The sequence below is a fragment of the Anolis carolinensis genome, chromosome 4 (assembly GCF_035594765.1).
Source record: "Anolis carolinensis isolate JA03-04 chromosome 4, rAnoCar3.1.pri, whole genome shotgun sequence".
NCBI lineage: Eukaryota > Metazoa > Chordata > Lepidosauria > Squamata > Dactyloidae > Anolis > Anolis carolinensis.
In genome coordinates, this window is record NC_085844.1 from 14,702,578 (window position 1) to 14,722,776 (window position 20,199).

A 20,199-nucleotide genomic window follows, 5' to 3' on the forward strand; every position below is an offset into this window, starting at 1 on the left:
TTTTGCTGAATTGCTAAATATAAGGCCTCCCCCAAAAGTAAGACCTAGCAAAGTTTTTGTTTGGAAGCATGCAGGATCAGTAAATGAACATACCATAGATTGTTATACATGGAAATAAAGGTAGTAACAAGAAATAATAATAATATAATTATAACTTTATTCTTTATCCCACCTCCATCTCCCAGAAGGGACTCAGGGCAGCTGACACAGGGACAAGCCCAACAACAACATAAATTTACATACGAACAGAAATTTAAAACAGTAATTTAAAAACAGTATAGCAATAAAATATAATATAGAAATTCTTGAAAGGATTCACAGTTTGGTTATGCTGGTTTGTGATGAAAACTACTGTACAGTAGATAATAAATTTTCATTTTTTAAAAATTCAACCATAAATGTGAATTCTTCTTTATGGAAAAATAAGACATCCCCTGAAAATAAGACCTAGCGCATCTCTGGGAGCAAAAATTAATATAAGACACTGTCTTATTTTCGGGGAAACAGGGTAGTAGCAGGTTGAGCACACAAGAGGCAGAATGAACACATTTTGAGTGATATTGCAAGAAAAATCGGGGGAGGCCCTCCTCTCGCTTCCACTACCCTCGCAGTCGCGGTTGGTGGGGACGAGGGAGAGGGCCTTCTCCGTCATGGCCCCCCGGCTTTGGAACTCGCTCCCCAGGGAGATCAGGCAGGTCCCTACCCTCCTCTCCTTTCGGAGGAGCCTGAAAACCTGGCTCTTCCAGAAGGCCTTTGATGAGTGATCCCTGTAGGATTGACCTGTTTGCACTCAGGTATGCCTTCCCCGTATTATAATTGCACTTTAATTGATTATGACAGCTGAGTAATCTCCCCTCCCTGATGATTTTGACATATTTTGCACCTTGACCCAGATCCTTGGGATTTTAAGATTTTATCTTTGCATGTGCCTTTTTATGATTGTTTTTTATCGTTGTTTGATGTTTTATTGTTGTCTGATCTATTTTATTGTTTGCGTTTGCTTTTATATTGTTGTTCCGGGCTTGGCCCCATGTAAGCCATCCCGAGTCCCTTCGGGGAGATGGGGTGGGGTATAAGAATAAAGTTATTATTATTATTATTATTATTATTATTATTATTATTATTATTATTATTATTATTATTATTAAAAGGAAATAATGTTGAAGGGGATGTGTTCCAAAAAACAAACAAACAGAAGGATTTTTTGGTTACAGTCTCTTTGCAGTTCATAGGACAATTGTCCGCTTGGCATTCATCCACTAAAGCACAGAGGATGTGTTGGTGATAATGAGGAGACTTAAATTGTTTTTAAAAGTTCTGGCCCTTGTGTGGTACATTATGTATTTGCAAAAATAGAACTTCAAGCTGACAGCAATCAGGTAAAGCCTTTTTGAGCCCCCAGACTGTTTAATGAAAATAAAAATAGCAAACAAAAGAGAAATAAGCCAGGGAAACTGAAGCTAGCTAAGTGTTGGATGCATACATTCAAGTTTTGAGAAATTCCCTTTGTATTCAAGGAAGCTCAACCATGGAACTTATTGCCACTGATCCATAACAGTCACATCACTCACCCCTGCTATATAATATGTGTTTCATTGATCTTCGGTTGACATACAAAGACGTATAGCTGATCTTGAATGCCTCATGCAGGTAGCTGAGCAGCACCATTGGAATGGACACTGTTTAAATGACGTATCAGTTGCTTCATTGATTCTGAAACTCAAGAAGGTAATGACAGTAAGAAATCTTTGGCCCTGAAACCTATAGGGAGAGGTACAGCCAAGAATAGATCACAAGATATGAGCAGCATAATAGACAAATCCCATGAGAGTGACAAGTCAACACAATATGTGTTGGACCCTACACTAAAATTAGGAAGGTCATCCAAGAACACAAAAGGAAACAGTGCTTTTGGATTCACCCAAGAGAATGTTAAAGACTAGAGCTAGTTGCTGAGGAAACCGAAAGCTATGTTACAGATTTACGGTAAAGCTTTAAACAGGCAGCAAAGCCCAACACAAGAAAGTAAGGCTTGAATCCCACTTATTTCCCTCTACCTTCCAATCCAAACTTAAACTTTCCAGCCTGTTCATGCTAAGATTGAAGAGGAGGAGGCACACATTTACAGCCTTTGTTTCAGTACCTGATGGGACTTTCAGGGTGCTTGCTAGTTAAGCCATATAAGGCTGCAGCCACTTTGAACAATTTGTCTTTTAGCAGAGGTGACTTGATGGGAACATTTGCCTCCTTAGATAAATGAATTGATGTAACTGTCTGCTTTTTAAGCCTGATAATAGCATTGTCTGAGACCCTGATATAAAAAGAGATCACGAGGACAAAGTATGCTTTGTCTTTGATTCTTGGTAGACATCTGACTTGCCTTATGTAAAAGGCACAGTTTAGAAACATGCAAAAGCTATTTTTGGCTCTACAAAACAAGGAAACATTCTAATTAGAATTGAGGCAGATGGTTTGCTTAATAAACCATAAAAATTGTACCTAACTGAAAAACGAACAAATGTCTACCTTTTCTCATTAATTCTTATTTAAGTATTTTTTTACAGCTTTTCAGATTTAACACATGCCTCTTAAGGCAATTCATGATGATTCCAGAATAAAATATGACATTCAGTGAAAATATGTGTTTGCTTTCCATTGTAGGCACCTTGCATCTTCTGTAACATAATTTCTTTTAATAATAGAACATCAACATTTTATTATTGTGTTTTGTATGTAAACCAAGAAAGGAGGGATCATACAGATCTCCAGGTGTTGAATCATAGTTCTCAGACTCCCCCGCCCCCAGTCATTCTTTGTGTTGGGTGGTGCTTAAACTTGGAAGTCCAATAAATGCACACTTGCTTGGTTCCTCCCAAGAAAGATCAAATGGACCATTTCAAGCAGTGCTGAAAAGATCTTGGCGTAGTTCAGCATAGAGCATCCTGAGACATCTTTCAGGAATGTCCAGGAATAACAAAGAAAGCAAATGAAGAAACAGTGCTTAGAAACGTTTGAGTCTTCTTCATGGCAGGCACTCTTTACTACATGGTCTGTGACGCAAGTGGATTCATATATTCAGGACTTGGAATGAGAGAAATGCTATGATGAAATAAGAACCTTCTCACCAGTTACTTCTGTAGAGTAAGACAATGGAGATGGTGCATCAGGTGTTGGAAATTTGCTTGCAAGGACTATTAAAGCATTGAAGTGACATATTCTGATTGTCTACAGAGTGGATGGTATAAAGAGTGGTTCTTCATTATGGGAAATTTCCCATAATGCACCTATTTTGTTTTTGGGGTAGAAAACTACACCACAATGCCATTATAGTTAAGCTTTTTGGCAAATAAATTAAAACAGCTATTTTCCTTCTGAGTTGATGCCTGTTTCTTAATTTTGGGAGACTCAAAACAAAAATATGCTTTGTTCTGTTGGAAATAACAATGATCTTAGTTTTATAATAGAAGCTACCATGCACAGTACAATAACTATATTGATGATGAATACATGCAAGACCCTCATGGATATCTGAAACCATAGATAATAGTTAACCGTATATTTGGACTGAAAGCTTACTATAGAATTGCACTGGAGTTACCAGAGAGGCCCACAAACCCTTCTTGCCAGGAGGATTATTTTTTGGAGCATGGGTAGATGAAACCATGGATATCAAGTTTGTAGATGGAGTTGAACTGTTTTAAGGGAGAGAGAAAATTTATTTACAGATAGGAATGAGTTTCTGGCTACTCAGAATGGTTTGCCTTATGTGACCATGATTTTGTTTTTGCTCTGAATGTTTGGGTGTTGTTGAATATTGATTAATCCTGGACCCACAGACAGTCATATGAGCAAGATGTGTTTTTTATCCCTGGAATGCATCAGAAAATAACTTGGATCTCTCTCAGGACAAACCTTTTTAAAAATTTATATGGATGAGAATTAAAACATTTATCATGAAGCTTACTTACCATATTTTAATATGAATGAAGTAAAATAAACCTTCATTAAATGTAGTAATTTCTAAATGGCTCTACCTTCCTATAATGGTAAGATTGCATCCACCTGTGAGGCAAAGAATTATACTGACTGCGATGTTGCTACTACTGATAATGTCTCCCTCATCAGACAAGATTTTGCATGGGGCCCAGGCTAAATGTGCTCTATTATGTGGTGGGGGGAGCTACTAGGCATTTGCTGTTGTGGAAGATAGCACTGGAGGAAAATTTCTCAGAGACAACACCGATAACCCCTTAGTTAAATCTTGCCTCCTCCTGTGTAGTGTCAACAAAAGTAGTCTACCTTTTAAAACCCTTGGGTGAAACAATCAAAATGAAGCAAGGGATAGTGCCAGAAGATTGCTTCATCTCTGCTCTGAAGACATTCATCTGGCTATCAAGGAAGAATAAAGCACAAGTATGAGTAGCAGTGCCATTAATGATACAGCTAACCCAGGCATGGGCAAACTTGGGCCCTCCAGGTGTTAGGAATTGTAGGAGTTGAAGTCCAAAAGACCTGGAGGGCCCAAGTTTGCCCATACCTGGGCTAGCCTCAATCCAAAAAAATATGAAAGAAAAGTCTGGAGCAACAATGTGTGCTGTGGGAATATGGGATGTGAGAAGCCTACACCTGGGGAAGCTCAACATTGAATATGAAGAAATGGAACATAATAACATCACAATACTTTTTTTGGTAGGTGAGCTGGGATGTTATAACCCAAAGCTTATGGAAACTTCAGCACAAATTTATCCCAAGCATGTTTAGACATCTCTTTGTTCTTGAAAATGTTGTTTGTTTAAATGTGTTCTCCAACGATCTCAGAGGCCTAAGCCCCTTGTGAAAAAGAAATAGTTATGAAACCAGAACATACCAGTAATTTTTTTTACTTTTTGAACTTTTAAGTTAGACACACTTTTTATTTACTGAATTTTTCCAGCTGATGGAGTACATTAGCTATATTTTTCTTGGGGCTCCCTATGAGCCTCCCCAAAAGTTAAGGTTGCCCTGCTGACATCTAAATGGGGATGTGACCTCCCCAATGTGTTTTTCTAAGGAGAAAAAAAGGCACTTCCAAATGTGTAAAACTGATTAAATTGCTTAGGAATATACTGTTCTATGCATACAGTACTTCATTTGTGGGGGGAGTGGGTCCTTTTTGAAGAGATTGTTACCATTCTTTTGGAATAACATTGCCCAATTTTTCAAGCTACTATTCTGCCTTATTGAAAGACGTCTTCAGTGTATTTGTGTGGTAGATAAATGATCAACATATAATAACATATGAATTATTTTTGTTTCCAGTTGTTGGAGGGAAAGTCAGTTAGCAATCATATTATTCACTATGAAATGGAACAGGAATATGTTCGGTTAGCATCCATGCCTAAAGACCTATTCTGATATTAAACCTTTAGGAAGAAATTATGTCAAATAAATTTGAAACCTTTTTTGAAATTCAGTAGAATAGCATCATTTCAAAACCAAACCAGAAAAACTGTTCTCTATTACTGCTTAGCATTTTATATTTATGTATATCTATTACCCGCCTCTCCCTGTAGCTTGAGGCGGGCTATGACTTTGTTAAAACAAGATGTAAAATACTATTAAAACACATACAATACAATACACAGACTTAAAATACAAGTTACAATTTCTTCACATTATTGTTTTCAGTCTTTTGAATCCTTGTTATGACATTAAAATTGTAAAATAGGAGAATCAAAAATGTGATAAGTATTTATTAAATGGATGTGTCTTTTAAAAATAGTTATTGAATACTGTTATAATATGTACTTACTAAAAAAGAATGTACAGCGGATAGCAATGTTATGCTGTTGGTTGTGTGAGTGCTGGCAGGATAAATACAACCAACAGACAACTAGTTTAATGAAGCAATTGGTTATGATACAGCTTATGCAAGGAGTTCTACAAACAGAAAAAATAGTAGTTTTCACATTTATACCAGGATAGCATTTTTCACAAGAGGTAGGAGCTGTAACCTTAAGAAATGACTGCAGTTAATCTCCTGTTGTATGGTATACCACCGAGTTAGTCAAAAGTCAAAGCTGTTCTTTTGTGTTACATCATGCTAATGGTTTGGGTTTTTTTTTTTTTACTTGTGGAGGAGTTGGCTGACTAAGAATTCCTGAGTTGTGTTGTTTACTCATATTTTCAACCTGTACATGTGGATATTGACATGTTTCCATATTACACATGGGAACATGAAGACCTCCAGAGTATCAAATGGTGTATGTGATTATTACCATACTGAATGATTAAGAGGTGTTGCTGTGTGAATTATCACTTAAACATGAAAGGAAAATCCAAAGAGCAAGGGCAAAAGATCTGGATCTCATAAGAAAATGAACATATGGAAATACCACTAAAATATATTGTGTTATTCAGGCCACTCTGTAGTCCATTTTCTCTTCTCAATTTATGTGTGTGTTTTTGCTTGTTTGTTCGTTTTGGCTTGTTTTGCTGTGTGGTAGACTAAGTACCTTCTGAGTATAAACCCTTCTGTTTTCTCTTCCTCCATTTTTTATTTATTTACTTCTTTGTATGAAACAGTGAATCCTTCTGGCAAAATCTAACCTGGTGCTGCTAAGATTGCAGAAACATTTAAAGGTTTGGCTGCACCCATGAAGACAATTTAAAGGGATAGAAAGCCTGCTCACAAGCTGGATTTTGTGAAGCAGGTTCTGGTTGTGTTGGTTCATTTCAGATGTTCATTTTACCAGGATTATAGAAAATACTAGCTGTCCCTGGCCACGCATTGCTGTGGGTTATGGGAATCATTTGTTGGCCAGGCAGTGAATAGCCTTGCAGCCTCAAAGCCTGGCTGTTTTCTTCTTATGCGAATCCTTGTTTGGTGAGCTACAATACAATGGAATAGGCTTGCTGCTTGGAAGGCTGGGTACTTGCGTTCTAGGGGAATGGTTTTTTGGCCAATTTGAATTGCACTGAATAGCCTCGCTGCTTCAAAGCCTGGCCGCTTTCTATATAGGGGCATCCTTCCTTGAGCAGGTTGAATGAGATGGAGTAGCCTTGTGGGGTTTTTGACCTAGGGGAAATCTTGGTGGGCCAGACTGAACAGCACTGAATAGCCTTGCTGCTTGCAAGCCTGGCCTCTTTCTACCTTGTGGAATTCTTGGTTGGCCAGGTTGAATAGCAATGAATAGTCTCAGTGCGGCAAGTAGGAATGCTGCAATTAGTCACCTTGATTAGCATTTAATTGCCTTGCAGCGTCAAAGCCTGGCTGCTTCCTCCCTGGAGGAATCCTTTGTTGGGACGTGTTAGCTGGCCCTGGTTGTTTCCTTTCTGGAATTCCCCTATTTTCAGAGTGTTGCTCTTTATTTACTGTTCTGATTTTAGAGATTATATTGTTCTGTATTATTATACCACAGTAATTTTAGTTATTATATTTATAATCCTATATTATTGTCACGACCCAGGCTGCAGAGCACCAATAACCATACACAGAGGCCAGAATCTATCTAATATCTTTATTAAGGAAATATATAAAGTCAATAAAAATAAGTGTAGAATGTAGTTCAGAAGAAGACCTTTCAGGAAAGGTCAATTATAGTCCAGGAAAACAATGTCCAATATAAAATATTAAGGTCCAAAGTTGTAATCCAATAACCGAAACACTCACTTTGCCAAGCAAAGTGAGGGGAGATGACAAGGTTCTTAGTCCAAGGAACTTGAGGCAAGGCTAGGAAGTAAACTTGATTCTTGGAACACAAGGCTTGATACAAGGCAGCAAGGAACGAGGAACAGGGACAAAATCCGTGGTAAAATACTTGGCAAGGTCCTGGAAGACAAGGCTGAGTCCTAGGAAGCAAGGCAAGGTCCGTGGAGGTAAACAAGGCTGGGAACGGGAACGAAGGCTTGGAAACAGGAACGAAGGCTTGGAAGCGGGAGTAGCGCTGTCCACACACAACCTACTCCAGTTGCTGACGAATTGACTCCGCAAAATTCCTTCAGGGCAAAGAACCTAAATAGGGTCTCGTTTTCCCACCAAAGAACACTTCTCTGGGGAACCAGAACCGAAAGTCAATCTCTGTGTCCAGATGCATGACTCCCTAAAATTTCTCATGAAAGCAGTCTTAATCAGCTGAATGCCTGGCTGCGATTCTCAGGCTTCTGCGATTAGCCTGCTGAACTCCTTTCTGTTGTTGATAATAGTTACGGCGAGAAAATGGGGGAGATTTTGACTCAGGGCTTGTTTGGCAGCTTTCTGGAAGACAAACCTCCTGCAGGTGCAAGAGCTCCAATTCTGGCTGGGAAAATTCCAATTCTGGCTGAAACGGTGGAAAACCCAAGTTTTCCTCTTCATCTGTCACCACAGCGCTAGGAACGGGACTACATGGCCCATGAGTCATCACAATTATCTGCTTAAAACTCAATTACATGAGGCCCCTTCTACACAGCTGTATAAAATCCACACTGAACTGGATTATATGGCAGTGTGGACTCAAGATAATCCAGTTCAAAGCAGATACTGTGGATTATTCTGCTTTGGCATTCTGGGTTATATAGGTATGTGGTAGGGCCTTGAGTCTACACTGCCATATAATCCAGTTCAAATCAGATCATCTGTATTTTATAGGCAGTGTGGAAGAGGCCTGAGTGAAGAGGCCCTGGGCGCCATGCTGGCTGAGTGGGTTGCTAGGAGACGAAGTGGGCAGAGCTTACCCTTCTAACTGGCAGCAAGGGGAAAAACAGTTCTTCCTCTTCCTCTAATTTGGACTTTTTTAAATGTTTTTTTTTTGTTTGAAAGACATATTTTGGATTACTATGTCTTTTGTAGCCAAATTTGGTGTGATTTGGTTCAGTGGTTTTGTTGTTTACTCCATAATAAAACACATATTACATTTATATATATATAAATGATGTTTGATTTGAGCTCAAAATTGAGGGAGTGGAACTAAAAATTCACTAGTCATTGAACCCTGTCTGCATTACAAATGTTAAATGTCTAGGAACGATTATAGGTGAAATATCTGGAAATAATTTTAGATCTACAACTCATGGCAGCATTATCAGAAATGATAATGCTGTGAAATGGCTCTTCTTTTCTGACTCCTCCTACCCGCAACATTCTTTTCATAGAGAATTGAGAAGCATTTGTTACCCCACAAGCTATAGCTTGAGTCAGCTGTACATACTTGTTTCTTGCTGCTTCTGTCCATGCCTTTCCTGCTGTATGTGAATAATTAAAGTGACTATAAAATGCAATTGGCAATTAATACTGTCTTAAAATGTTCTGCTTTTTTCTTCCTATGTTGCCTTTGCCTTTCCTGATCGAAGTCTAGGAGAGTAAGTCATTGTTTAAATGAATCATTCTTTTCATAGTGAATTTGCAGATCTTTCTGTTGCTGCATTTTTTCATCAGGTTGTTTGTAGTTGTACAGTATTGAAATGTACATGTGTCTGTGCATATGTGCACAAACAAATCAACTGAATTCCATTCACTTCTTTAAAACCATGAACTAAATCAAATAGAGTAACTTGGTAAAGCTAGTTAAATAATTTTATTCTGTAAATAAAGGCCAGTCTGTTCATGTATTTTACTTACTTCCATTAATAATTTCTTGACATCTGAATTTTATTTTGTACTAAATGTTCTATAATTTTGAATTCAAAGCTTTCATCACCTTGTGAAAATGTGTCATAATCATTTACATAGTAAAAAAAACCCAACCAAATAACTTCAATGCCTGCAGGCAAGATCTTGCACTTTTTCATTGAGAATCTGTAAATGAAAAACTTTTGTGTCAAACAAAATTTATTTCAAAACTTAATTTTGAAAAGGGACATCATTATTTATTTACTCTTTTCCTTCTCTTTAGGATTCTCAGAGCAAGCAAGGAGGATATAGCATGCACCAGCTGCAGGGAAATAAGGAATATGGCAGTGAGAAAAAGGGATATATCTTAAAGAAGAGTGATGGGTATGTACCAGGAGCATAAAACTGGATTAGGAGAACCAGTCAGTATTGTAAAATATGTAGGCATTATTTGGTGCTAAATTCGTAAATACAGTAATTACTACATAGCATTACTGCGTATTGAATTACTTTTTCTGTCAAATTTGTTTTATAACATGATGTTTTGGTGCTTAATTTGTAAAATCATAACCTAATTTGATGTTTAATAGGCTTTTCCTTAATCCCTCCTTTTTATCCAACATATTCGCTTATCCAACATTCTGCCGGCCCGTTTATGTTGGATAAGTGAGACTCTACTGTATCATGAGATAACACACAAATGTAGTTTTTGTATCCACCACTTCTGCTCTTTGTAGGAGCCTAAACTTCCACCAAAACACAGTTAATTTCCTAATGTACTCATATATATTGTACTTCCCAAATTGAGAAAGTGATCTAAATATTTTGGTCTTGCAGAATGTTTTTTGGTTTTTCCTTAAACTGAGGTTAACTAACCAAACATGGTGATGGGGAAGACACAAGTATCTGAGAGATACTCCATATTCGAAACATTAGAAGAGCTTATGACTAAGGGGCCATTTACAGCAAAAAAAAAATTTTTTTAGAAAATTGTGTGCTCTTCTTTCATGGATGTTTTAAAATAGGCCATTTTGATAGCCATTTGTTAAGAATACTTAAGCTGAAGAGTTTTCTACTGCTAGCAAGATGAACCTGATGGCCCGTCCTGCTCCAATTTTATGATCTACTTTTTAAATCAAGCTCTGGGAAGACCCCGATATGCAAATCTATACTGCAGACCAAAGATTCTAACACATACACTCTAAAATTGATCAGCTCCATCAAAACTTGGTCAAAGACAACCAGATAACAATGGGTTTTATAAGTGAGGCACATAGAGATTGAGAGATGGGATTGTTAAAGAAAACAACAAATAATTGTTTAGTAATTGAGAGTCAAAAAGCCTTTGTAGATCTAAGTCAGAAAGCCTTTGTAGATCTATGGCAAATCATTTAAAAATTTACCAGGAGAATCTGTTCTCTTTTTTCCTCACCCTAATATAGATGCTGAGGAGGCAAATGCAGAGCCAAGCAGTAATATTCCCATCATTCATTAAAATGACCCTCTATGGGCCTTTAAAAAAATAGTCAGCCAAATATAAGAAAATATAAGTAGATTAGTTTTTTTATTTCTTGCACTGTCCAGATAGTTGCTTGTTTACATCTGTCACATTAAGATTGGCATCCTGTAATTGATTATTCTGTGAAAAATTTCACTGAAAATAATGTACAGTAGAGTCTCACTTATCCAACATTCGCTTATCCAACATTCTGGATTATCCAACGCATTTTTGTAGTCAATGTTTTCAATATATCGTGATTTTTTGGTGCTAAATTCATAAATACAGTAATTACTATGTAGCATTACTGCATATTGAACTACTTTTGTCAAATTTGTTGTATAACATGATGTTTTGGTGCTTAATTTGTAAAATCATAACCTAATTTGATGTTGAATAGGCTTCTCCTTAATCTCTCCTTATTATCCAACATATTCGCTTATCCAACGTTCTGCCGGCCCGTTTATGTTGGATAAGTGGGACTCTACTGTACTTCATGTGGGATTGCAACTCACATGAAGCACATGATAGGACTTAGTACAAAGAAAATAATACACAGTACTATTAAATAAATACTATGTTGAATTTGGGAGAAAGATGGGATATAAATAAAGTTAATAAAGAAGACATAGTATTCATAACTTCAGGGCCTGTGTTTTATGAAGCTAAATCACATGGTTGATCACAGAACAACCAAAAAGAAAAATTAATGTCTTTTTATCTCAGAGACTTATACAGTACACTACAGAAAGGATATATAGCTCTAGGGTAACTATCCTTTGAGTACAGCAGTAAGAAAGTTAGTTGAAATGTGCCTTATGATGCGGGAGAACACATGATTTCAGCCTCATTGACATGAGTATCAAGGAGGAACAACTTCCAAAACTAATTAAATTAGGCAGCTACCATAGTTCTACCAGGTGTTTAGACAGTATGATCTATGGGAGCAAGTATGACAGGTGTGTTCGTGTGTCCAACATTTTCCTGCTTTAATCCCCAGAGTTAATCATTATAGTACATAAATCTGTTTAAAAATGTGTAAAACAATGTAATTACTTCTTAGAAGCCTGAGAGATTTAAGTTGCGCAAAATACTTAAACATATCTATAAGCAGTATTATGAAAAATAATGTATTCATTGAATTTATTTTTTTCACTGTGTCACATTCCTTTAATGTTTAGACTCCGGAAAGTTTGGCAAAGAAGGAAATGCGCTGTCAAAAATGGTATTCTAACTATATCACACGCAACTGTAAGTAGTTTTACTTTGTTTGTGTTACAACAATATTGTTTTCTGTGTCAGTGAATGTAATCATTTTAATTCAATGAAATATTCAGTTGGATCCAGAACTGTTTATGCATAGGTAGACCCATTACTATTCTCCTTGCTCCAATGTGTGTAACATAGAAAGACGCACCTAAATTCACGAAAGATTTTGTTAGTGTATTTTTCCGCAGTAGCATTAAAAACAGAATTGTGATTAACCTGTTCATAAGTTAGAAAGATGACTCTTTCATCTCATTCAGTAAATCAAAGAGCCCTGCTTCCTCAGGAGAAGAAATGTTAGAATTGGAAGAAATGTGTCATATGGCCATATCTTGGGCAGACTAATCTGTGTGATTTTTTTGAAAATATGTTATCTGTAGAATATTCTGGAACCTTAGTCAGATAGTTGGGCTTGTGGAGCAGAAGAACAGCTGAGTTTGGGGAAAAGGGAACAAAAGTCTTGAAAGGTTATGTGGGTAGACACCATTTGTTTGCTTAGCAGGAAACCATGAACCTTAGGCAGCCAGGGACCTTCAGAATGACTTGCAAGGGCATGGGTGGAAGGAAGGTGTTTGGAGTATTTCTGAGATATTGGAGTGCTTTGTGACAACTTCTCCTATATTAATTTTCTGAATTGCTTCCTGTTTCTAACGTACACAAAATCCTGTTGTTGTTGTTGTTGTTTCTAGGAAAGGGATGAAGGCCATATTTTTATGATGTTTCTCTTATTTTTCTCAACTTAAATAAGGTTTTCATTTCTCTTACTATTCTTTATATGCCTTGGTTATGAGATATTTGGAATCCATTTATTTAAATGGCATGCAGTCTTAACAGTAATGGGTACCTTTTTCTTGCAATCCTAATTAAAAAAAAAACAACCTAAGCCCTGCAATCCTTCCTGCCTTCTTTGGCCATTGTTGCTGTAATCAGATACAGCTAAACTATCTGCAGAAAGGCAAGTGTCTCGTGATGATGATTTTAATTAGAAAAAGTGAATTAACTGGAGGTGCTGCGAGTTTGGGTCGCCTTCTTTACACCAGGTGTTACACATTTCACTGGTCACTCACTGATTGTGTTGTGACGGTGCTGCAGTAATTTCTGATAATTTGCTAGTAGGATATTTAAATTGCCCATCACATGACAGTTGTTTGTATTTTAAAAAACGATACGTGTTTTTCTGTAACAAGCCTTCTCCTGATGTTTCATCATTTGCTCTCCAGTGCCATTAAATATCCCTAAGAGAAATTTCCTTTTCTTTGGCGGAATTTAAATGGATTCTAGCCATTGTACTGAAAATGTCAAATAGGAACACTGCTGTTTTCAAAACAAGTTCATCCTGAAATGTCATCTGGTTGTATTGACTACTTTGCTTTGTAGATCAACTGTTTAGAGTTCACAGATTTGACAGAGCATGAACGTGTTTACTTGGCTTGATTACTTGCAGAATTTTTGAACTGAAGAAAAGATATAAAATGCTGTTTGTGTTTCAATCTTTCCTCTGTTAAGCTGAAGAATTACTTTTTAAAAACAGCAGTTAAAGTAATAGATGGTTTAGATGTCATATGAGATCATTATGTACGGTTACATTCAATGGACCCTATGTCCATATGCCCCCCCCCCCTTTCCCATGCTCTGTTTGATTACCAAGTTCCTGTTTCGAGATAAATTAAAGTTAGTTACTGAAAATGAACTGGTTAACTTTGATCTGTGTAAGGATGTCAAACGAGGTTTTGTTCTTGTTTTTTTAAGACATGGGCCCCATCTACACTGCCATATTATCCAGTTTCAGAATGCAGATTAGCTGCATTGAATTGGATTATATGGCCATGTAGATTCATATAATAATAATAATAATAATAATAATAATAATAATAATAATAATAATAATAATAATAAATATCCTGCCCTAGCTCCCCTGCATTATGAAACTGGATTATCTCACTGGGGCTTCACTTAATTTGTAATTGAAATTCTAAACTCTGTTTTCTTGGAAACCAGGTAAAGAGAAGATACTTTTATTCTTTACTCTGAAGAAAATTGGATTATTTTTGAACTGGTATTTGTAACATGGTTAGAAGCAAGGTTCAGACAGTATATAAAACATGGCTGTGGTTATCATTCTGTTTTCTGCAAGAAACATTAGCCAAAGCTACTAGTAGCACAGAAAAAGAAAAGAACTATTTGTGAAAGAAATTATATCTGAAAAGGGGAAAAAAAGAAAAGGATAGAGATTAAAACTTCTTATTACTTCTCCTCTCTTAAACATGGTGAAGAGTTTGCAGAAATCACTTTTACACAAAATTAGAGTTGCCTGTGGTCACTACTAAGGCTTTGGCCCAAATAGCAAAAATTAGCTTTCAGTTGGCAAACTCTGGTTCTTTGATTTAAAACAGTGTTTGAAAAATTCATAAATCTCAAAGTGGTGCAGTAAAGATAATTGGGATTTTAAAAAAAAATCACAAGCACAAATTTGTTTCAGTGGTTATGCATAGTAACTGGAAGTTTCACATAGTTGCAGCTGTTGTTACTGTGGATTGATGGTTAGGTAATTCCTATGCTAATTTTAGAGCATTTCCATACCTGAGATTTAAACTGATGTCTGAGCTTCTTTTGCCTAATGTTACATGTGATGTCAAAGCAGGAGCGAGAGGTTTATTGCAAGCATAGTGAATGAATTCTCCCCAAATCACCACTAAAGGATATACACAGGCATAATCTAACATTACTCCTGGTAATGCCACCGACATAATGTTGCTTGTAATTTTAGTTTTGCATAATGTAACCTTTCATTTTTGAGAGAATGTTTATTTTCAAGTTGGAAGTAGGTTACAACTATTCAAATGTGAATAGTGTCTATTTTGGGCTCCCACAAATTAAAGATGTAGAGATCTCTAATTATCTTCTTGAGAATATGCCAACATTGTAAACAGTTATGTTCAGATATTATGCTTCGCAGCAAGAACAGCAGCCCGGATCCACTGATAACTTCTTGGCTCCAGTTTTCTACTAAAAATATCAAAAGCACATTACAAAAGAATTTTAAAATTAAATGCAATGCCTGCCAGTTCCTTTTATCAGCAGCATATAACAGTATCTTTCTAGATAATGACGTAGGCTGCCTTGTTATTTTGAATACGTACTTTAAAAACGTGTCAGAATTGACTACTATGCATTTTAGGGGCAAACTAAGACTTAAATCCAAAATGATGGTAGCAATAGTGTTGAGATTTTCAGCCACCTCACCATGAAACCCTGAAATCTATCCAGAACCAGCTCTGCAGAGTTTTTTTTTATAATTTTAGAGCATAATATAAGGAATATATATGTGTTTATAACACATTATGCGGGTTGAGATATCCTGCTCCTCAGACTGAGATTTATTCTTAAGCTATATATGTGTTCTGGGGCCATTTTGGAAAATATCTGTATGGTTTGTGTCCTGAATGATTCACATATATCTTTTTCCATCCCTTATCTTCAGGAGAGGTGTTTTTTCACTAACCGACAGTATTGCTTAGTATTTCCCTTTTATGAACTCTTCTAAGATTAATGGAAACAAGTGGGTTTCATTACAGTGTCTTTAGAACTTTAGCTCTTGGTGCAAATGCCTATAATTGTGGAGCTTGTTTCTGAAAGGTACCAAATCTATCTGAACAAATATTACAGTAATTGGGGGGAAAACATGCTGAGGGTATGCATTCTTTTGATATAAAATGCAATTTTCCATATTCTGTACTAAAGTGATGTAATACAGTTTGATAAAATTGATCTGTAAATAATATTCTATTCCTAGCCAACAATGTGCTGCCACCGCCAACTCATTTTTTTTTTTTTGATTTGATACCTTTTGGAAACGAACTCCACAATTATGAAGGTTATGTATGGTATCAAGTTTTGGATGTGTATGAATTAAATATTTGGCTGATAAGAGGACTGATAAGAGTGTAATCAAAGCTGGTTTGATGGCAAATAGCAGAAAGAGACTAAATAGTGGGGACATGGGTTGCAATAAATGCAAATGGCAACCCATATCTGGTGTTGAAGGATGTTTATCTTAATTACTTTATGCTTTGAAAGTATAGCACTGTTCCAGAGTTGTTGCTTGACATTTGCATTGCCCAAACTTTTGGAGGAAATTATTCTGTCTGAGGATATTTTTTGCAAAAAAATCTTTTATGCTAACAAAAATTATATGGTTTATATATATATTTTTTTAAAAAGTCATTGTTTCCAGAAATGAAATGTTTCCTAAAAATATATATATTTCATGAAAATTGCGGTTTTACAAAAAACAAACAAACCAACAACTGCACTTTTAAAAACATACAGAAACTCGAATGGGACTTTTCTGAGCAGTTGGGAGTGTGAGGGCATGAAAACACTGTATCCATGTGTGTGCATGAGGAAGGGAAAAAAGCACTATCTGTGTTCCACCCAAAGTATTTTTTCCTTTTGTATTTGATAAATACATAGTCCAAGGAAACGATTCTATTTAAAGGCCATTTTGAAAAGGTTAATGCCAGTGTTCATATTTGTTATATTATGCAACAAAACTCAGAATGTCCTGAAGGCCTCCCTCCCACCTAATATGACTTTATACTGTACATATTTTTTGTGAATTTGGAATAGAGATTTTAGCATTCTTGACAGTGTTAGAAACCATGGAGTAAGATAGGAAAAGAGGCAGGGGGAGTGCAACCAGTGAGAAAACTGAGGTTAAGTGAGGGGAGTCATTTCCATGATTGAAGACAATAATCTTTTCTTTATTTTTATAGCCTTTAGCTGACATTGCCCCCTTGTGTTTAGCCTGCCTCAAAACCACAAGCGGCTTAAAGCGTATTGGGATAAGTTCATCATGAGTATATTAATAACAGCACTTAATTTGATGTGAAGATGCATTGTTCAAGATCCAGTCCACATTGGGGTCATTACCAATTACTGCCCCTGATTTCCTCGCCATACATGTTTTTCAAACAACAACAACATCTTGTTATAGCTGAGATTACAAGCAAGCAAGTGAATTAAATCCCTTTGACTCTGCCCCCTTTGACTCTTTGGGAGAGAAGAGCATGTTTTCCTGCCTATCACTTCTCCATTTGAGTCCGTCTTAAAGTAGGCTGAGGAACATACGGACATCATTTGGCCACAATCATTTTTTGCTTTGCATTTGGCTACAATCATTTGTGTAGTCAGGCATTCACAGTAGAAACTACTTGCTGTGAACAGGGGAGCATTCATAAAGGAAAACAAAGATGCAAATCGTAGCAAGGGTTTTGCTTACATCTTTGGATCAAAAGTGAATTTTCTTTGATAGTTTTTTTTATTGATTAGTCCACTGACCATATCAAAAATAAAAGACAAAATACAAGAATATACAGACAAAAAAACACAAATCACTGTCCTAAAACTCCTGTAATAGTTAGCTGAAATAAATTAAAACATTGTAAAACTTGATTAAATAATGGGTTTGGTAAAATAGGATTCAGAATTTTCTTTGAATAACTCGGTTTAAAAACAGTTTATGCCCCCAGACATTTCTACCAATATGACTCCGTTATTTATGATAAAGTTGTATTTGTCTTATTGCATAACAAGTTGATATTTTAGCCTACAGATAAATTGATTAAGGGCAAAGGGAACCTAAAATTCAGCAAGGGAAAAATTGGCATCTGTTATATTAGCTCTAAATAAAAAAAAAAATCTTTTTTTCTTTTCCAGTCAAACCGGCAACCTGCTAAATTGAATTTATTAACCTGCCAAGTGAAACCAAATGCTGAAGATAAGAAGTCTTTTGACCTGATATCACGTATGTTATATTTAAAGCTGATTAGCACATGTGCCATAACATAATTTAGATTGGATTGTCATGGGCTGTTTATTCTGTAAACAAGTTGACTAATATTATTATTCAAAACACTGATCAAAATGTTACTCACTGGAATTGATTGTTTGAAGTACTGCTTATTCATTTCAATTATATCCTCAGTTACTATGAATATTTTTTCTTGAAAAGTTTAAATAATTTAATGTTAAGAGCCATTATTAATTATCTTTCTTTTGACAATTAACATGTTTCTGTTCCAGATAACAGAACATACCATTTTCAGGCAGAAGATGAGCAAGACTACGTAGCGTAAGAGTACTTTTATTTCTTGATAGTACTGAAGTTGTGTTTTGTTCACTTGTAAAATCGAATGAATGTTTACTTGCAAAACAAATTTTGCTGTCAGCCACCTTTCTAAAGTGAATGGAAGCAATCTTCCTTCTTTTGACATTTGTCTTGCATTATATGCATACTTTCATTTGAGTGACCATTCACTATTGATATATATAGAAAAACTGAAAACTGTGGGTATATAATTAGTAATAAAAATAGTGACCAGTACAAAAATACAAGTACCAGCTGGGCTATCATCAGTTTATTTGCCTGTTAGGTCACTATCAAGTCAAAACCCCATCTCTAAAATAAAAAGGAGACAACAGCACTAATTTTCTCTGGAAAGAAAAAATTGGATACAAAGAAACAAATATAGGATGAGGTCATAAGTTTGAAAGGAGGGACTGAAGCACAGAAATACATTATTAAAAATCCACATCTGGTAGATGGATTCTGGTACCTGAATTCTGTTGCTAGTCCTGAAAGGAGTAAACTCCTCAAAGCAATTCTGAGTCGACATATAGGTGAATTATTTTGATTTGGAGAATATACTCTAGTTGGGACTGACAGTTGGATTCATGGCCTGGTTTCCAAGGAGCAGTTGCTTTTCTCACGTCCATTATAATGTAGATGTCAGTTGGTGCAATGCTGGCTAAGCAGTATAATTTCTCCAGTGGTGTAGGACGTAGACATCCTGTGATAATGCGGCATGTCTCATTAAGAGCCACATCCATGTGGTGAGATGTATTTCGCACAGGGCATGCGTATTCAACAGCAGAATAGCAAAGCGCAAGGGCAGATGTCTTCACTGTGTCAGGTTGTGATCCCCAGGTTGTGCCAGTCAGCTTCCGTACAATGTTATTTCTAGCACCCACTTTTTGCTTGATAGTAAAGCAGTGCTTCTTGTAAGTCAGAGCACGGTCCAGGGTAACCCCCAAGTATTTTGATGTGCTTCAATGCTGCAGTGGTATTCCTTCCCAGGTAATTCTCAGAGCTCGGGAAGTAGCAGGCAACAATGAAAGGACCAAGGCATTGACATTTCCGGCCCATTCCCTGTTCGGATATCAGCCAGTATGCCAACGCCTTAAATCAAGAAATAGCTTTCTAAGGTCTACAGAAATACTCGTAGGAACACCTCAGCAAGTGAGAGTTCAAAAGTGGCAGGTTAAAACCCGGAACCTTAATCAGTGGCTGACGCTGGATGAAAGACTTCCCCCTGGGTACACAGAAGACTGGGCAACTTGGACAGAACAGACTGCGCTCTGGCACCATGAAATGCAGAGCCAACCTTAAGAAATGGGGCTACAAAGTGGAGTCCGCAAGATGCTACTGTGGAGAACAGCAAACCACAGACTACCTACTGCAATGCATTCTGAGCCCTGCTACATGCACAATGGAGAACCTTCTAACAGCAACACCAGAGCCAATCCAAGTGGCCAACTACTGGGCAAAAGACATTTAGTATTAATGCCAAGTTTTTTTTCTTAAAAAGAGCTCTATGTTTGCAAATCCATTACAACTTGTACCCGAGACTATTAATTGCTATTCAACCTGGCCAACCAAGCATTCCACAAGGTAGAAAGCGGCCAGGCTTGCAAGCAGAAAGGCTATTCAGTACTATTCAACCTAACCAACTAAGATTTCCCCAAGTTAGAAAGCCCCCAGGCTTTGAAGCCATGAGACTACACCACCCCGTTCAACCTGGCCAAA

General features: G+C 36.7%; 1 protein-coding gene across 4 annotated transcripts in view; it reads left to right on the forward strand.

The window, feature by feature from the left end:
• asap1 (ArfGAP with SH3 domain, ankyrin repeat and PH domain 1) overlaps nt 1-20,199 on the forward strand; it is a 168,192-nt gene that overhangs the window by 105,455 nt on the left and 42,538 nt on the right. For all 4 annotated transcript variants that reach the window (XM_062980026.1, XM_008108201.3, XM_062980025.1 and 1 more), the window contains 4 exons: nt 9,852-9,952; nt 12,248-12,317; nt 18,051-18,138; nt 18,417-18,465. In XM_062980026.1, coding sequence (XP_062836096.1) covers nt 9,852-9,952; nt 12,248-12,317; nt 18,051-18,138; nt 18,417-18,465 — 308 coding nt within the window. The remainder of the gene's footprint in view (nt 1-9,851; nt 9,953-12,247; nt 12,318-18,050; nt 18,139-18,416; nt 18,466-20,199) is intronic.